Source organism: Ambystoma mexicanum, chromosome 2p (genome assembly GCF_040938575.1).
Source record: "Ambystoma mexicanum isolate Mex_15411 chromosome 2p, UKY_AmexF1_1, whole genome shotgun sequence".
NCBI classification, from domain to species: domain Eukaryota; kingdom Metazoa; phylum Chordata; class Amphibia; order Caudata; family Ambystomatidae; genus Ambystoma; species Ambystoma mexicanum.
The window spans coordinates 1,192,331,289-1,192,345,561 of NC_090923.1; the positions used below are offsets into that span (position 1 = coordinate 1,192,331,289).

Consider the following 14,273-nt stretch of genomic DNA (forward strand, 5'->3'; position numbering starts at 1 on the left):
CGGAGTCTAGACCGGACCGGCCCATCTACATTAACTGGCCCGGGTAGCATGGTGCAGCTGCCTGATCCGAAGACCAGAAGAGCTGCACACTCCGGGCCGCATAGATGGGGGCGACCGGAAACGTGCTTTGTGGCCAGAGAAGCAGGCCTTCCTTAGAAATTCTCTTGGCTGCGCATGCCAGGCCGATCGGGAGGTGAAGAGCGGAGAAGTCCGCTCTACCCCAGAGGGTGTATCAGTGAAGAGAAGTCCCAGGCAGCCCCGTAAGGCAGCCCGGGTGAAGAGCAGGAAGCTGGCAAAGTCCCAGGCTGCCACGTCGTGGCATCACGGGTAAAGAAAAGCTGGATTAAGAGACACCGCCCACCATCCTGGTGTGGGCAGCCCCACGGGCTATGGGATTACCCAAGAAGATGAAGAATGGGTCTGCAGGGGCAGCAGGGCTCATGGGCAGTCCTCAGGTGCACAGGCCACCCAGAAACATTTGAAAGTGGTGCTGGGTCATGATGGCGGCCTCCAAAAAGTTCCAGTGTGCTGCAAGGCCATGTCAGTGAGGACTGGTGGACGCCCGACCGGGCAGAGGTCTGCAAAAGACCTTTTTATATGCGTGGGCAATGCACGGTGAGCTCGGTTGGACCCACGTGTGTGACTGGGCCACACAGAAGAAAGAACAGTGGTGCCAGGCCCCAACATCAAGGCTCCTTGCCAGCAACAGAGAGACAGACCTATAAAGGCTCCCTCTCTCCCTCCCTCCCTCTCTCCCTCCCTCCCTCTCTCTCTCTCTCCCTCCCTCCCTCTCTCTCTCTCTCCCTCTCTCTCTCTCTCTCTCTCTCTCTCCCTCTCTCTCTCTCTCTCTTTCTCTCGCCCTCTCTCTCTCTCTCTCTCTCTCCCTCTCTCTCTCTCTCTCTTTCTCTCTCACTCTCTCTCTCTCTCTTGCTCTCTCTCTCTCGCTATATTTCTCTTACAGCACCTGTCACCGCCACTGCTCCCATCCCACTCCATCTCTTTCACTGCCGGCTTCCCCACTTCTATCCCACACCTTTTTGTCTCTCTGCCAATCACACCTCCCCATCACCATGCCCCCCATGGTCCCTCATTACCACGGCTTCCCTTCCTCTCCAGCTCCACTGATGCCTATGTCTACACCACCACGCCAAACTCTCCCACTGTCTTTCTCTCTTCTTCTCCTCTACAATCTCTCCTTCCCACTGCCCTTCTCTCCATCAGGTTATCTCATCGTTCCTCTCTTCGTCACAGGCTTCTCTCGCCCACTGCCCCCATCCTCGTCACTGCTTCTGCTCCACTCTCCCCATGCCGCCCTTTGCCACTTTTTCCGTGCTGATCTGCATCAGAGTCTCTTTTAGAATGAAGCCATTAATGACAGGGCCTGTACAGTGCAGCGCTGTGAAATTCATCGGCTCTAGGCGCTTTCTGGCAGGAGAAGCGAGTGCGATGGATGGATGCGAAAGGATGCGCTTGGAAGTCTGTGTCTCCTGGAGGCTGGACGGTGGCCCTCATTGTGGTCTGTTATTGAGAGCAAAGCACCTCTCTTCCTATAGGAGGCAGGCTGCTTAAGAGTAGAGCAGCGAGCATTCAGGGAAGTAGATTAGTAGATTAGAGCACGTTCTTGAGGATTTTGGAAGCATGGAAGCCTCTCCAAAGATGAATTTGTGGGGGAGGCAGAGACCGTTGACTCTAATCAGGATTTACAGGAAGACAGTGCAGGAAATTCCAGGTGGGTCTGGCTGACTGCAAAGCCTTGTTTCCAGTGGCTGGCTCGGCAGAGGTGTCCTGGATCACTTGAAGAGTGGAGATAATACATGTTGGAAGTGCAAGATAGAGTTTGCTTGGTGGAATCTGGAGTTGAAGTTGGTTCCCACTAAAGTGATGTTAGGTTGAATTATACCGTGCACCGCTACTACCCAAGGGCAGTCTCCAGGCGCTCTAATACCAGACAGTCCTATAGGCTATAGCCTTCAATTCACTATTCTTCTTCACAAGGCGACTATCTATTTTACATAATTCCTCAGTGTCTTGTTCCCTACTAATGGTTTAGAATGTTTGAATGGTTCTAAAGGTGCCCCTTATGTGCTGGTGTGACCATTCACCCAAAAGGGCCTTACCTCCAGGAAAGCATGATTCCGAGTAGGGAGTCAGGGGTCTGAAAAGTTCTCTATCCAGATGTGGACTACAGCTCCCACCAGCCCAAGCCTGCATAGTCAATGGTGAAGGATCATGGGAGTCGTAGTCCAAAACATCTGGAGAGCCACAGATAGCAGACTCCGGGCCTAAGTTAACAATGACTTACTCGGAAGCTGCCCTACCTCGGCCTCATGCTTTCTGGTACGTCCTACTCTGCTAAGAAACGCTACTCGTACTCAGGCAGTTTGCTGGAAGCATTTATCAGTAACACATAACACATTTCCATCCTGCCCTCTGACATTCTCATACATTTCTTTTGAACTGCTACACTGCCCAAGGACCCTCCCTGCCACTCAATGTGCAGTCTCGCTCCATCCGACTTATTGCACACCCGCTCTCTCGCTCCTGCGTTGCGCACTCATCCCTTGTGCCTCACTTTTCACACTCATCTTCTTAGCCAGCTCTGCCCTACATTCCACTCTCACTGCCTCTGCCTCAAGATGCACGACAAGCAGATGGAAATTGCACATCGCCCAACTCTGCCTCACATTGCACACTCGCCCTCTCTGCCACACTCATTCACTCTGCCACACCCTGTACACTCAGCCTATCAGCCCAAGACTGCCTAATAGCTTTCTGTGCCAATCACTGTGTGCCTGTTTGCTCTACCAACCATTGAGTGTGCCCTCTCTGCATTACACCCTCTCTGCGAGTTCACTTCCCCTGCCACATTCTGCACACCCATCCTCTCTGCCTCACAATGCACACTCACCGAGTCTGCCCCACTCACCTAAGTTTTCACGATTTGCAACTCAACATATTGTGCACTGATTGGCTTCCTGACAATCCCAGTACAAATAAACAATGCAAACACAATTCTTCGAGTAATATACCAATCATTTGGATACAGCGCTTGCTGCCCCACGTTTGCCGTTTCTCGGCACTGTACATGACAGTTGTTACTCTTAGCCTGATCAATTCTACTGATTGTAACCATCTCAACAGGAGAAAAGGCGGGCTTCAAACCCAGGAACCCGGGAAGGATTGCAGGCCATCTGACAAAAAACCCAAGTCACAGAGCTGTTTCACCAGATGTCAGCCGGACGCTTCAGGACTAGCTGAAAGCACTGCTAAAACTAGGTGGAAGCATTGAGGGAGGAGCCCAAAACTTCACAACACAATGTTTACTTGGAGGTGTGGCCTAAGAGGCATAACTAACTAACAAACCCTTAGGAGGGGCGTGCCTTATCTAAGAGAAGGTCTGAAAGTTGAATAGACCACTCCAGCTCCCCATCTATGTACGATAACTCCCAGCACTTCATTTGTGGGGTGTTTGCCAGTGCTCAGCCCCAGGACTGATTGCTGAACACCGGCACTTACTTTCTCAGACTCAATCTGATTGTGATGTTGTGTTTTGGCAACTTTATTATTAAATCTTATTCAACAGTTGTCACACAACATGAAACAACAGTGTGCAGTGGCCACATTCTCTTCACCCTGTGTTGGCGCATCGTTATTCATGAACTTGATGACTGATGTACACAGCAGAGTGGTAGTTATCCATTTTCATAGATAGCAACGAGTTGGAAGGTGGCATTGCTGTGTGCTTGTGCTCCCATGCCCACACAGTTCTCCAGTCCTCCTGCACAACAATGGAGGTCCTACACTACTGCCATTCGCAGCAACACTACAACATTAGTGTGGGTTGGCAACAAGGGGACAGCCACCAGCCAGCAGCACCAACACAGGGGAAAGGCCTGGGAAAAAGCTAGTGCCTAAGAGGCGTGCCTTTCATGAGTGTCAATCTATACACAAAGGTCTTACTGCAATATTTGACGGACAAGTTTACCAGTTCAGTAATCATTTTTCCTGCATTAGTCAATCAATTAAACTTAGTAGGGAAGCCGGTTTGCTTGTTTTTCTGTGGATAGATGGTCAACATGTTCCAATTTCCACACATACAATGCGAGCAAAATGTTAGCAATGAGGTGTTTAAAGAGGCATTTAAACATGTGTCTTAAACAAGTATGTTATGTTATTTTATGTTGTTTGGTATCTGCAAATTTCACATCTGCAATAGCTAGTGCATCCATCACCCAACATAGCCAGTGGGAGGTCCAGCATTACCCCTTAATATGCAGGCACTGTGGGGGAACAATTGTGGGAGTTGGCAGCAGTGGGCCGGGAGTTGCCAGCCCGATGTGCCCCAGGTGTACTAGAAGATATTTGGGCCTTGGCACCTCTTTTTTTTACAAAGTAAGCATTGATTGCCCCTGATGTTAAGGTGCCTGCTGCACAGCCAGGCTTGTACCCCCTAGGTCAGAAATTCCCATGCCAGTAAGCTAGATCAAGATGGGGGTGTGTGTGCTGAAGTTCCGTCCATCAAAAGAGAACACCTGAGTTCCACTCTCAATAGTGGCAGCGCCAGCCTCAACATTTCTGGGCCTTGGCAGTTGGGGGCTGGATGACACTTTTGAAAGTTGTTTGTGAGTGTGGCCATGAGCACACTGTGGTGTTGTCCCACAGCCCCACTCTAAGCCCAGTAGGCTGAATAGCTATTAGTCTCGGGAGGATAGCTCAGGGGTGACATGCTCGCCTTGAAAGCAAGTCGACACGAAGCAACACAGGTTTGATAGCCGGGTCCGTGCTTAGAAACCTCTGGCTATTAAGCGTGTTATAAATAACATATCATTAAACCTTCCTTTGGCCCATTAGATGCAGCTTGTCCCAATTCGAGGGGTGGGTGGCTATTTACCTTCATAATGTGATGCTAATCATTGGAGGTGTGGGCTATCTAATAGCCAGGTACAGCAACTAAGCCTGTACCCTCATCATTGGGGGTATATTGATATATTCTTGGCATGCTTTGGTCCTCTGCGTCTGTACCTTTGCTGCTGTTGCCACATTAATGATGGTTGGAACGTACACACTCTGCTCTCCCAGGTAAGACATATGACACGCTCCTGCGGCAGCACCCCTTTCCCATCAGAGCCATGTGCTGATCATCACAGCAGAGTGCTGCCCTCTGCCCCCACCCTCCTCACAGTGTCAAGGCTCAAGCTCTGCCAGGCAAAGAGCTGGAGCACCCCCTGATATTCCACACACGGTAAAATAAAGCCAAGTGGCAACCTCTTCTGCCAGGGGCACAGCAAGGGCAAAGGGAGCTTTAAATGAAGGGAGGGCTTCCCTCGCAGCAGCACTGCACAGTGATCAGCGACACCTTGGCTTGGGGGAAACCAGGGCAGAATACCTAACAGCATGTCACGACATAAGACACCCCAACACCCTAGCCCCAGGGGTCTGAAACCTGTGCCTCGCCAGATGTTTTGGACTGCAACTCCCACGATCCCTCGCCATTTACTATTATGACTAGGGCTGATGGGAGTTGTAGTCCAAAACATGTGACGAGCCAAAGGTGGCAGGCCGCACCCCTAGCCTATGCAGTGGGACCTGAAACTGACCAGGAGCCGAGACTACAGCGAAACATGTGTAGACAATAAACTCACTGCCCGGGTCCATGCAGGCAATATTCACCAGACAGAAGACAGAAAGGATTCTTTTCAGCTTTGGCAATACTTGTCATGCAGTCATAGACTATTGTATTATATTGTATTGACAGAGTGGTGTTAGTGTCTGCCCACCTATAACATCCGCGCTTGGCACTGTTTATGTACCTGTCTGTCATTCAACTCTAATGTGTCACCTCATGTAATGCGCCCAGATACCCCAGGGTTAGGTGCGCTTTGTAAATCAATAAATAAATAAATAAATAAATACAATGTCTCGATGTGGCTCCTTTTGCTTTTGAAGGCACCCAGCCCGTAAGGTTAATCTTTAGAAGGGGCCACGGCAGACCCCTCTCTCACCCCCTCACATCTCGAGGCGGAATCCGAAAATCGTCCCTGTGCTCCTTTTTCAGGGACGAGGGGCAGCATGCGAGGCCCTGGCTAAAACCATAGAACTCTGTAATCAGCAAACAAGAGGTGCCCCGCTATGTTCCACGTGCGGGCAAAGCATGGCACATTGCCTGGGTTCTGTCTTCTCACCTGTTGGCATTCCCCCGCCGCCCGCCTCTCCCCCACGCCGCTCACCTGAGCGCCCCGCGTCCAGCCCATCGCCGGTAGCCAAAGCCTCCCCTTCTCTCTCGGGCAGGAGCGGGACCGCGGAATGGCTAGAAACAGCCTGCACTGGGGACAGAAGACGCCCGCGAGACCCGAGACCCTCCCTGGAGCGCGAGCCTCCTGGGGATGGAGATGGAAGCCTGGGGTCCGGAGCCGGCAATTCCTTTCCCGAACCACCCCCGCCTCCTACACGGAAGATGACCAGAATGGGAAAAGTCACAAAGCAGCGCTTCATGCCCGAGGGAGGGGGCAGGGCCGCCGCGATGAAAGTAAATCTGCTGCCGCCCCCCCCCCTCCCATCAACCCCCCTGCGATGGGCATACAGGCAGGAGGACAGGCGCACACTGGGAGGGGGCCCGTGGGCTGGAGTGCCCAGGATGCGAAGGACAGTGGGAGAGATTGTTTGGAATGGAAGCAGGGGCGAAGAGCCTGCCGTGGCAAGAAAGCAGCCGCAAAGATAAACAAGCATTGGCAATGCCAACAGTTGGGCTTTTGTGTAGGTCCCCTGTGCAGTGCTGGAAATGGAAAACATTTATTGGGGGAACCATCACTTCTTAGGAGGGACAGGGCTTTGGGAAGGAGGATGCGGGGCCAAGGGGCGTGGCCCCCAGCCAGATTGTGCAACACAGTATCTCTATATAGAACCCAGTCCTTGCGATTTACATAAAAGCAAAGAGCATTATGGGAACAACATAATTTCCACAATTTCAAACGTTAAACATGTCTTATAGTGATTCATTAAGAAAAAAACGTTTAAGCAAATAATGGACTCTTCTGTTTTGATTGGTCACAATATTCACCCCAATAAAGAGATGTCTGTAAAATGCAGTTTGAACAGCTGTGTAACTGTATGTGAGCCGCTGGCAGTTTTTGTGTGTGTCTTCTGAACGCTGGTAACAAGCAAACAGCTCTCAGAAAAAAAACAGTCTGCACTATGAAGCACAGAACATACATGGGGTATGCAGTGGATTCTACTGAAAGTGACAGCACAGTATAAGTCGTGTCTGGGGTCCCCTGGGTCTGGAGGACAGAGCAGGTAGGCCCTGTTCTGGCCCATTTCCTATTCTGCCTGACAGCCACAGCCATAGTGGTGTTAATTAACTACTCATTGTGCAGCTGCATGTACAGGTGCAAAATGATGTGAGCACCTGGGCATCTACTAGAAGTGCTTGGCAACAGCTTAAAACCTATGAACAAGCAGAACACGTTGGCTTTGCCAACACTTGTTTTTAACTGAACTTCAGTGAAGGACACACAAAGTGCTTACGAATTGAGTGGCTGAAGGAAGGCCTGGTAAGACATTTTATTACACCAGTAGTGTGTGTACAACTCCAATTAAGTCATTAACTCTCATAAGTTTGCTTTGAACAAACTCTGGCAGGCACTATGAATGCAAAGCGTGATGGTAAGGCTTGATTAAAGCAAGCTAAAAGAGTTCCCATGAGGAGGTGTTTTGGGCGGGCAGAGGCAGGAATGGGTGGGAATGTTAGAACTACCACCGAACTCCCCGGCGCTAATAGCGCCGGATCACGAGTTCGGCGGTAATGTTAATCCCCATTCCCCATTGAGCCCATTCGGGAAGGCCCCATCCCCATTGGGCTCAATGGGGAATTTTTGTGTTCTTACCGCTGACGGATTTACCGCCGGCAGTAATAGCACAAATTTTTGGCAGATTTCCCCCCAGGTCAGAGCTCAGGCGAAATCTTCCAAAGTCCTGATTTGGCGGACCCTTAAATCCGGCGGCAATAGCGCGACCGCCGGATTTAAGGGTTACCGCCAAAGTCGTGATGAGGCCCTATGTGTCCCTCCTCATATGTCGTTCCTCACTAGCTGTACTCCAATGCAATAGTTTCAGTTTAGAGGTGTCACAGGAGACACCTAATATCCCAAACTAAAAACCTGTGGCAAACTAGGATACCAAAAGAGAATCAGAAACACCTATAAAACGTGTTGTTATCCGATCTCTCGCACCTATGCTCTACCCATTATATGTAGGCTTATGTTAGTAGGCTTTTCTACTCTGCCAAATCCCCCTCTCTAGTAGTTTCAGAGCCCGAGTCAGGGGTATCCAGACATACTCTACTGGAGAAAAGACAAAGAACGAGGGGACGATGGGAACGTGTAAATGGATGCTACAAACACATGGTGGGAGGAATGCAGAGGGGGAAGAGTGTTTTGTGAGAGCATGGTTGCATGTAAGTTCTGTAAAGTGGGCAATGGTTTGACAAAAGGGAGGCAATGGTTTGACAAAAGGGAGGCGGTAGGTGAGTGCTAGGTGTAGCAAGAGGGAAGTGCTGGTGAGTGAGCAGCTGTAAGTGCATAGGTGGAGTGGTCAGTGGTCAATAAATAAGTAAGTGCAGGCATGTGATGACATATGACAGTAGGTGCCAAGGCAAAGTGCTGGGAGGGGTGGAGGCTGTAGGCGACTGGGTGTGGGAGGCTAGGACCCGCGAAAACACATAAGGGCCATGGTCACCAATCTCAGCAATTGTAGGATTAGCAGATGAGGGGGGGGAGGGGAAGGAGAAGGTGAAAAGGAGAGTCTTGAGCAGCTTCCGGAATTTGAGGAGATCCGGCTCAAGGCAGAGAGGAAGACGGAGGCTGTTCCATAGGAGAGAGACTGCTGAGGAAAGAGATTGGCCACCAGCTTGCTGTTTAGCAAAGCGTTTGACACACAGAGAGATGGGGCCATAGAAGCATAACGATCTGGAGGGAGAGTATTTAGTGACAGCAGTTGTAGATGGAATGGTCCCCAGCCCCAGACAGCCTTGTGGATGATGCAGAGGGATTTGAATTTGATCCTTGCAGCAACTGGGAGCCAGTGGAGAGATTCTAGGGCTGGAGAGATGAGGTCCCTGGGCTTGAGGCTAAGGATAAGTCTCGCAGCCCTATTTTGGATTAGCTGGAGTGGTCATAGAGAAGAGGAGGGTAGGTTAAGGAAGATGCTATTGCAGTAGTCTAGTGAAGAGAGAACCAGAGCTCTGGAGAAATTGAGCTTCTGGAGGAAAGTGAGGAAAGGAAGGATTCATTTGAGGCGGTGAAGTTGAAAGTGGGACTTCTTGGCAAGGTCCTGAATATGAGGTGTGAAGGAAAGAGAGGAGTCGAAGATGACTCCAAAGTTTCTGGGTTCAGATGAGAAGGGGGAGAGCCCATGGAGGATGGCCAGAGTGAGGGACAGAAAGAGGGAGCAGGATTCCCAATAGGAAGGACCTCAGGCTTGCTGGTGTTGAGTCAAAGATCATTAGAAGTACACCAGGACTGGATGGCTGATAGGCAGCCAGGAATGATGGAGGAAGTAAGGAGAGGATCAGAGGGAAGTTTGAAGAAGAGTTGTGTGTCATTTGCATAACACTTGAGGTTTGGGGAGAAGTCAGACGTGAGGTGTGCAAGCAGAGCAAGGTAGTTCTTAAAGAGCCAGGGAGAAAGGTTGGAGCTTTGTGGGATGCCACAGGCGGAGATAGAGGTGAGGGAGGATAAGGAGCCCAGAATAACCTGGGACGGACAGACACTTAGGAAGGAGATTAGCCAGAACAGTGCCGCCACCGAGTTCAGGGGGTAACTCCCTCCGAACCACCTGAATTCGGTCTATCCCACTCGTTGAAGGCCTTTTTGTGTGCAGCCTTCAACGTGCAGGATTTTGACATGGAAACTGTTTGCCGAAGCATTCTGTACCCCAAGTGAAACTCCAGAATGCAATTTTTATTTTAGATATAAAAAAATATATATAATGGTTGTATGAAACAACTTTATACAAAACACAAATCATCACATACTGTGAAAATAACATGTGCATAGACTCTCTACACGCTGCAATTGATAAAACAAACACAGTTCAAATACATTTTTTTAAATATAAAGATCAAAACCACGCATCCCTAGCACCAATACATTTTAAGATCAGATTACTTAAAATCACACTACTAAAAAATACATATTCAAGTGCATCATGTTTACTGTATAACATGTGGTGGAAAAAAGTGCAAGTCAATTCAATTCAACATCCCTAATAAAGTACAAGGCAGGAGACAATACAAGGTGATCCATGGACCCCCACCCGCCCTATCTTCTTCACCATCTCAACTCAATGAGCCCTGCTGCCTTGCCTTAAGCAGCTTTACAATGTCGCAAGTGAGCCCAGTCTCTTCACCGCTGGTTCATCTACTGTAAAACGTATTGAGAATCTTGAAGATACGTCGACCTGAGTTCCTCTCTAAGTGCTTGCAGAGCCTCACATTCCATGAGTACGTGAAGCCTTGTCTGGAGAACTACCTCGTTACAACACCTGCAATCCCCATTAGTGGCATTATTAGGAACACGTTTTTGAAGTACCTCACCTGTATACAATATATTTAGTCACAATTTAAAAACTCGGACATCCAATAGGAGTTAGGGAACCTTTTTAGATAGAGTGTGACTGTCCCCCGTCTCCTATCAATGACATGCACATTTTTATATAATTTGAGTAAATTCACGCCATCTATAGTGCAGATCCAATCGTGATCGATCAGCTTTTTTTTTACCTTTATCAGACTGCATGTAGAATATTTTTTCTATGACTCCCAAGTCTGAGCCAAGCACGGTGTAGTCAAGAGTAGACTGTGTATAACTACATGCACACCAATCCCCCCACACATATATGGGGCATAGAGGGGGGTCAACATTTTAAAAAGAAATCGACATTTATTAATGTGGTTGGGGTAATTTTATAATCCCAAATGAAAAAAAGCCTGGCACCTTAATGTCAACATGTTTATTACTAAGTTTTTATTCCATGTCCTGTCCTGCTAGACTTTATTTTAGTTCGGAGAGACCAGGTGGTGCATTAGTAAGCTTTCAGAGTGCATTAATACATAGCCATTTGTAATAAGAAAATGTAGCCGGGGCTCCCTGTGCAGGAGCCCTTCCTTAGATTGTGTAAATGGTAGAAACTAGCAAGGGATGGAGGGAGTTCCCAGATGCCTGTCCTTCCGTATGCAGTGTTAGTCTGGCACACTTCTGTTATGTTATGTTGCTATGCTTTGACTTTTACCATAAGACTGCTACACGCGTTGTTGCTTGTACAACACTTGTCACCACAATTACACCTTCCCACAGGATTCAGTGGCGTAAACATAATTTTAAGGTCAATGGTTTCAATGACATATAGTAGATTTGGCTAACCGTGTATATCATGTCATCAAAATGAAGCTGAAGTTGTGAGCAGATGGGCAGACAGCTGAGGTGAAGTTTCAGTAAAAATGAAAAAAAAGGTCCGCAGCCAGAGTCAGTACTATTGGTATCATCTGCACAGCAAGTGATAACGGATTTGTGTCACGCTTGGACCAAACCATTACAACAAACATAGCACAAGGTAGGAAGCAAAGGATTGCTCTTCTGGATGGATGGACATGGATTAAAAGAACACCGAACTAACAATTCGGACAACATTATGAGTACGGTGTTAACATAGTACTTTAAATATCTCCTATGTTTTTTTAATAATGCAATACCACCTAATTATATTTTGTCATTGTATGGGATACTTACGGCATGGGGTGAATATAAAGTATTTCGTTCTGTACCTCAGGACTCCAGGACAGAAACGGGCCATAATACACCTGAATTTCATAGTACTAAATAACATATGAACATATAGCCAAATATGATTATCCATCTTTACTATTTAATATAAAAGCAGTGTAGTGATGTTTAAGTTCATTTGTTTATCATCATTACGATTCATCAAACAGTTAAAAAAAACAGACACCACAATTCATTCAAAATGACATAACAGACAGAATAAGTGTTATCATATACAACTACAATTAAATATCAAGATCAACTATACATTTCTTACTACTAATTTATGTTGGGATTCAGCAGGTAGATGTAAATGAACATTATTTTCCACTTATGGCATATGAGATATCATATATATCACATCATTCAACATGTTTCTGTCTTATATCACATGCATCAGGGGCATAGTGATTTAACAGGAAGATAAGTGTTATGTCTCGTTGTGTCAAATCCTCCACTTTGTATAGAAATTGAGGGGGTATACACTATTTAAACATATTTACAGTGCAAAGACCCATATGTATTTTGTTATATGATTTTCTCAATGTTCTGCTATTTCTGTTCATATTTCATTTCTCCTGGCATCACAGTGCTCAACTCCCCTTAATACTTTGCTACTCATAGGTCACAGAATTCATTCTCCAATCCCATATGTATGCAGCTGATTTTATAGTCTATTTTCTTGCCTTATTTTAAGTTTGGGGATCAGAATTGTACAACTATCTCTAATCCTAAGAGTGTAAATTAACATCATGTCACAAACATTCAATCAGATGTTGGTGACACTTTTAACAAGAGCAGTATGCTTTGTAGTATACACTTAATTATGGCGTCATCACGGCTTTTGGCCGCAGTGACCTAATGTCAAACAGAGCCCAATAGAAAGAGGGTTTTGAACTTGCTTTTCCTTCTCTTCAAAAAGCTTGTGGGATACCCTTTGTAGGAATTAAGTGAAGTGATCTAAATGTACTGCTTTCATTTTGGACAAACCCATTGAACATCATAAAAGAATGATAAACATGAATGACAGATAAGTATACTTTTTCTATTTTCTCTTGTTTGCGCTTCATACAGAAAACTATATGATAAGTTCCTCGGACAGAAACGTGTCAGCATATAAACTGCATTGAACTTCTTCGAGCTAAGCATTCCATTCAAAGGAGTTTTATGAAAATTTTAAATATTCAAAACAAAGTACCACTACAAACTACTCTTTACCAAAAAAGTAGGGAAAATTGGCTAGAGAGCAATCCACCAGAAGAACACTACAGTTAAAGGAATGCTGCTAAACAAGTTTGATGAATTTGCCATCTGCATGGTGGGTATATGCTCGCATGGGTTTTCTGACATTTTAAAAGAAATTGAATGATGGTAGATGAACCTCCAGAAAATGAGTCGGGCTAATCCACACACATTTTCCCTTGCTCACCATATGACATACACATAGGCCCGCATAATCTGGGTGGACGTAGCCTACAGGCGCCGTCCCACCTCTCATATTTAGTTGGGAAATGACAGCCAAGAGTACATCAATGCATCTCCAGAAGGGAGATGGCCAAATCTTCCCCCTGCCAAGGCCAGCCTAATTAACTAACAAATGATCCGTGGATCTGCCCTGTTCTTTTGTTGAGCTCTGTAGCTGGTGGCAGCACCCGCATACTAATCAGAGTTTAATTCAGACAGGCCCACACGGGGCCGGGCTGCAGAGGGTAACAAAGGAGACAGGAAAACCCAACACCTTTTCATATCCACTGTGTCAACCTTAAGCCAGCTCCCGCCCTCAGTATCGATTGACAGTGACATTTCATGTCTGGGACTGCATGTATTACAGTAGTCATCCCTTCAGGGGGACACCATTCAGAAGGTACAAGAATGTGGTCTGGGGGAGCCAGAAAGTCTGGTCTCAATGCAGCCTCAAGGCAGATCTGCTTCTTTAACCAGGAACCACAGGCAGCTCCATTAACCAGAGAGACCCTTTGATACACAACAGACAGGAAGATGGGTGGCACTTAGTAGCACATGTTTTCACCCCTTTACCTTTTCTTTTGCAAAGCACTCTGGTTATGACCTCATGCATAGAGGAGATTGTTGGTGGGGACCGAGGATCGGTTCATTAATGTAGGTTTAGCCTCCACCAATCCCTGTGGTCCATTTGGCTTTAAAACAGGGATGAGCCCCTCTTTTGGCAGATCATCTCAAGGCTTCACCACAAGCAGAAGGAACAACTCATCATTGGAACCAGGGTGAAGGTACAGTCTGTCTTACATCTTCCACAAGTGAAGAAAGGCCATGACCTCCAAGAGGGAAGCAGAATTCCTAAACATCTTCCAGGCAACAGAGGGAAATATTTAATCCAGTGGACTCTCCAGCAGCTCCAGATCTGGTACCCAGCCAGCACACAGTGTGCCTTGCTAGGCTCTGCATCAAGCTTCCTAGGTGGCATGTGCCTGAGAATCC

General features: G+C 47.3%; 1 protein-coding gene across 5 annotated transcripts in view; it reads right to left on the reverse strand.

The window, feature by feature from the left end:
- L1CAM (L1 cell adhesion molecule) overlaps window positions 1–14,273 on the reverse strand; it is a 791,676-nt gene that overhangs the window by 471,862 nt on the left and 305,541 nt on the right. Inside the window, exon 1 of one of the 5 annotated variants that reach the window (XM_069645397.1) lies at window positions 6,228–6,425. The exons of 3 other annotated variants lie outside the window; for them this stretch is intronic. In XM_069645397.1, the coding sequence (XP_069501498.1) occupies window positions 6,228–6,251 (24 nt within the window). In that variant the 5' untranslated portion in view covers window positions 6,252–6,425. Of the gene's footprint in view, window positions 1–6,227; window positions 6,426–14,273 lie in introns of those variants that run through there. One more of the 5 variants, XM_069645401.1, reaches the window with a different exon arrangement.